Raw genomic sequence first — 3,721 nt, forward strand, 5'->3', positions numbered from 1 at the left:
GACCTCTCGGCGCAGGGCTCCCCGGCCGCGGCGCACGGGCCTGACGTGTACGTACTGCCACTCACCGAGGTCTCCCTGCCCATGGCCAAGCAGCCAGGGCGCTCAGGTGAGTGGGCCAGGCGAGGCAGGGCTGGGGCACCGGCCAGCTCACCCTGCCCTCCAGCACTCACCTGAGCGCGGGCCGGGGCCGGCTGCAGGGGGTGCTCGCGCCCCTCCTAGGCCCGTTAGTGGGTTCGGGGCAGGCTCTGGTCATGGGGCAGGCCCCTGCCGCCTTTAGGAGGTTTGACCGCCTTAGGGCCCCAGGGACAGGGCCCCATTGTGCCTACAGGCAAGGCCACCGTGGGGGTGGGGCCCATAGCACTCCCCTGTGGGCTGGATGTGAATTGGCCTTTCAGTCGGCCAGGGGCCGGGCTGGGGGCAGAAAGCATGGGGGGGGGTCTCGCCCAGCAGGCGCAGGTGCAGGAGGAGCTTCTCCCAGGGCTCTTCCTCCCACATCCGCCATTGCCCCTTCCTGGGACCCTGCCCTCGCCTGACCACCTGCCACGCTCCAGTGGCATGGGTGGATGGCTGGGCCTCTGGAAGCCCACTTCTGCCCTGGTGCCTGGCAGCGGGCAGGTGGCTGGGCCTCACCTCCTCAGCAGTCAGGTCTTGCCCACAGGCTCCAGGACTTCCCCTCCTCACTCCTCCAGGAACACGGAAGAAGGGGTTTGCCCTGCTGTGGCCTTGCCACCTCCATAGTGGCCTGGGAGCCTTGGAGCAGATCTGGGGAGGGCACAGCCCACGGCCTAACTCCCGGATCAGGCCTAATGCTCACACACTGGAGCGGAGGTGGGGGTGGGGGTGAGCTGGGACCCCACGGACCTGAGCCCTAGGGACTCCTACCTCCTGGACTGTCCCTGGGCAGGAGGTGGCTGTTTTCCCCACGTTTTGCCGCTCTGGTCTGCTTTCTGGGGGTACTCCTCTTTTGGGGGAGGGTCAGAGGTTGGGGCAACAGGTGCATAGCCAGCAGAGCAGGCCACCCTTGCCTGGCCCGCGGTCCTGACAGTGATGGGGTTTTCTGTTGGTGCGCCCCTCTGCCCACACTGACTCGATGTCCCTGCAGGAACCCCTGAGCCTGCTCGGGGACGGGGAGGGCTTGGGGTGTTCAGGACATGGGGTCCAATGGAACCACCCTGGGTTCTGCTCAGGGTCCCTCCTGTCCCCCTAGCAGCCCAGCTCAGCCCCACCCCTGGCTCATGGCACCTGCGTGGGAGCAGAATTCGGGGAATCCCTGGCCCTGCCCCTGCCCCGCTGACGGCACCAGCCGCTGCAGGAGAATGGCCCAGTGTTGTACTGTGCAGCCCCAACAAAGGGGCCTTGGTGCGGGCTGTGGGTGCCGGCCTGTGGCAGGGGCGAGGGGACGGGCGGCGCTGGTGCCCACCCCCACCCATGCTTCGGCGCCAGCGTTTGCCCAGACACACTGCCTGCCGGGGCCGCCCGGGCAGCAGGTCCAGCCCAGGCCTGCTTGTCCCCCGTGGCTTCGCTGGGCGCCCCTTCTGTAGGCTCTCCCTGGCTGCCCGACAGGCCTGCGCAGCCGTGGCCCTCCTGGGCGACAGCCAGCCCTGCTCTGGAGGGCTGCAGCTCCTGGTGGCAGCTTTGGCCTCAGGGTCCAGCCCACTCTCCCCAGTTGGCGCTGGGCGACTCAGGATGGCTCTCCAGGGCGGGCTGGGTGGGGAAGGCAGCTGCAGGGAGTCCCTAAGGCCCCTGGCCTGTCACAGTGCAGCTCCTCAAGTCTGCAGACCTGGGCCGGCACAGCCTCCTGTACCTGAAGGAGATTGGCCACGGCTGGTTTGGGAAGGTGAGTGCCGGCCCCTGGCGCCCCGAGGGGCAGGTGGGAGGACATGGGGCAGGCCTGTCTCTCCTGGGCCACCCACTGGCCCCTCTCTGGGGCCCACCCTGGGAAGGCTTGGGGTCTAGGTACGGCCCTTCTGTTCAGGTCCTGGGTGCTGGGAGGTGCCTGTAGTGGGGGGCAGCACCTTGGGCCTGGCCTGTCCCCTAAGCTCCGGCCTGGCTTGGATGACTGAGTCCCTCTCAGAGTGAGGACAGCCGGGCCTGGGAGAGGAGGGCAGTGAGGACAGGCGGCTGAGCTGGGGCTGCTGGGCGATGCCCATGCCCACAGGTGTTCCTGGGGGAGGTGAACTCGGGCGCCAGCGGCACGCAGGTGGTCGTAAAGGAGCTGAAGTCGAGCGCCAGCGTGCAGGAGCAGATGCAGTTCCTGGAGGAGGCGCAGCCCTACAGGTGGGGGCGGGAGGCTGCTGACGGGCCGGGCAGGGCTGCTGACCAGGGCGGGCTCCGTGGGCTCCCCGCGGGGTGCGGCCAGCGCTTGCTCTTGCAGGACAGTGCAGCACAGCAACCTGCTCCAGTGCCTGGCCCAGTGCGCAGAGGTGACGCCCTACCTGCTGGTGATGGAGTCCTGCCCGCTGGTGAGCCACTGCCCTGCCGCTTGGCTGTGCCCGGCTGCCGCCGCCCCGGGGCCTCCTGCGCTCCCTTACGGTGACCAGCATCCCCACCCTGGGGCCAGGCCTCTCCTGCACTCCGGTGGCCCCTGCCTGCTTCCTGCCAGTGGGCCCCCACTCCTGGCTCCAGTGCCCTTGCCTGGCTGTAGCCGCAGAGCCCTGCTGGCCACTCCCAGGGCTGCCACCGAGCCCTGTGCCTGCTGTCGCCCCTGTGTGGCACTGGGCCGAGGTACAGGACTTGGGCTCACCAGAACTCACCTGTCTGCAGTGGAGCCATGGCCCTGCTGGCTTCCTGCAGCATAGCTGGGTGCGTGAACTCTGCCACCTGGGCCCTCCTAGAGCTGAGCGGTGGCAGCAGCCAGGAGCTGCCAGCTGACCCTCTGGTCACCAGCCCCAGGTCCTGTCCTGGCTCAGAAGTGGCTTACAAGTCCCCACGCACGGGGTTTCTGACTGTGAATGACCCGCAGGGCATTCTGGGAAAGGGCAGTTGTGGTCTCATCCCTGGGCGCACGGCCTGCCTGAAGGCACAGCTGGGCACCGGCCACTGGGGGCCAGTCCCTGGCGGAAAGCAGCGGTCCCTCGGGGCTGGCAGTGGGTCATGGGCTCAGCCCCACGGTGCCGTCAGGAGGGAGGGCACGGTGAGTAGGCACACGCAGGTGCCCACCCCAGTGGCAGGGGCCGCACTGTGCTCCTTCTCGGCAGGGCGACCTCAAGGGCTACCTGCGGAGCTGCCGGGCGACTGAGTCTGTGGTGCCTGACGCCCTGTCGCTGCAGCGCATGGCCTGTGAGGTGGCCTGCGGCACCCTGCACCTGCACCGTCACAGTTTCGTGCACAGGTGAGGCCAGTGAGGCCCTGGGGGCGGTGTCCACTCGGCCCTGGCCTCCTCACCTGCAGAAGGGGCACTGTGAGGACCACCCGAGCGACCACTACCATGGGACGCTGCTGTGCGTCGTAACAGCAGGGAGGGGGGCCTGAGCGCTGCTTGCAGGAGCCTTAAAAGCGAGGAGCAGTGCACCCACTGCCCGGGCTGCCCCCGAGGTGGCTGCCTGCACGCGGCGGCTACCCGGCCCAGACGTGGGCTCAGCGGGCCCTTGCTGGGGGAGGTGTGACCCTGCTTCTGGCTAGCAGTTGGAAAGACGGGCGGGAGGCCCAGCCTGGAGCGCGGAGGGACGTGAGGAAGACGTGGCGATGACGAGTGGGCGCCGCCCGGAGCCGCACGGCCGCA

At 68.8% G+C, this 3,721-nt stretch overlaps 1 protein-coding gene across 1 annotated transcript in view; it reads left to right on the forward strand.

Annotated features, from left to right (window-relative positions):
• Nucleotides 1-3,721, forward strand: part of AATK (apoptosis associated tyrosine kinase) — a 13,372-nt gene that overhangs the window by 2,143 nt on the left and 7,508 nt on the right. Inside the window, 5 exon segments of the mRNA XM_027770828.1 lie at nucleotides 1-106; nucleotides 1,758-1,837; nucleotides 2,159-2,277; nucleotides 2,375-2,462; nucleotides 3,198-3,331. The exon segment at nucleotides 1-106 is cut by the window's left edge and continues 4 nt beyond it. Coding sequence (XP_027626629.1) covers nucleotides 1-106; nucleotides 1,758-1,837; nucleotides 2,159-2,277; nucleotides 2,375-2,462; nucleotides 3,198-3,331 — 527 coding nt within the window.

Source organism: Tupaia chinensis, unplaced genomic scaffold, assembly GCF_000334495.1.
Source record: "Tupaia chinensis unplaced genomic scaffold, TupChi_1.0 Scaffold000159_1, whole genome shotgun sequence".
Classification (NCBI taxonomy): domain Eukaryota; kingdom Metazoa; phylum Chordata; class Mammalia; order Scandentia; family Tupaiidae; genus Tupaia; species Tupaia belangeri.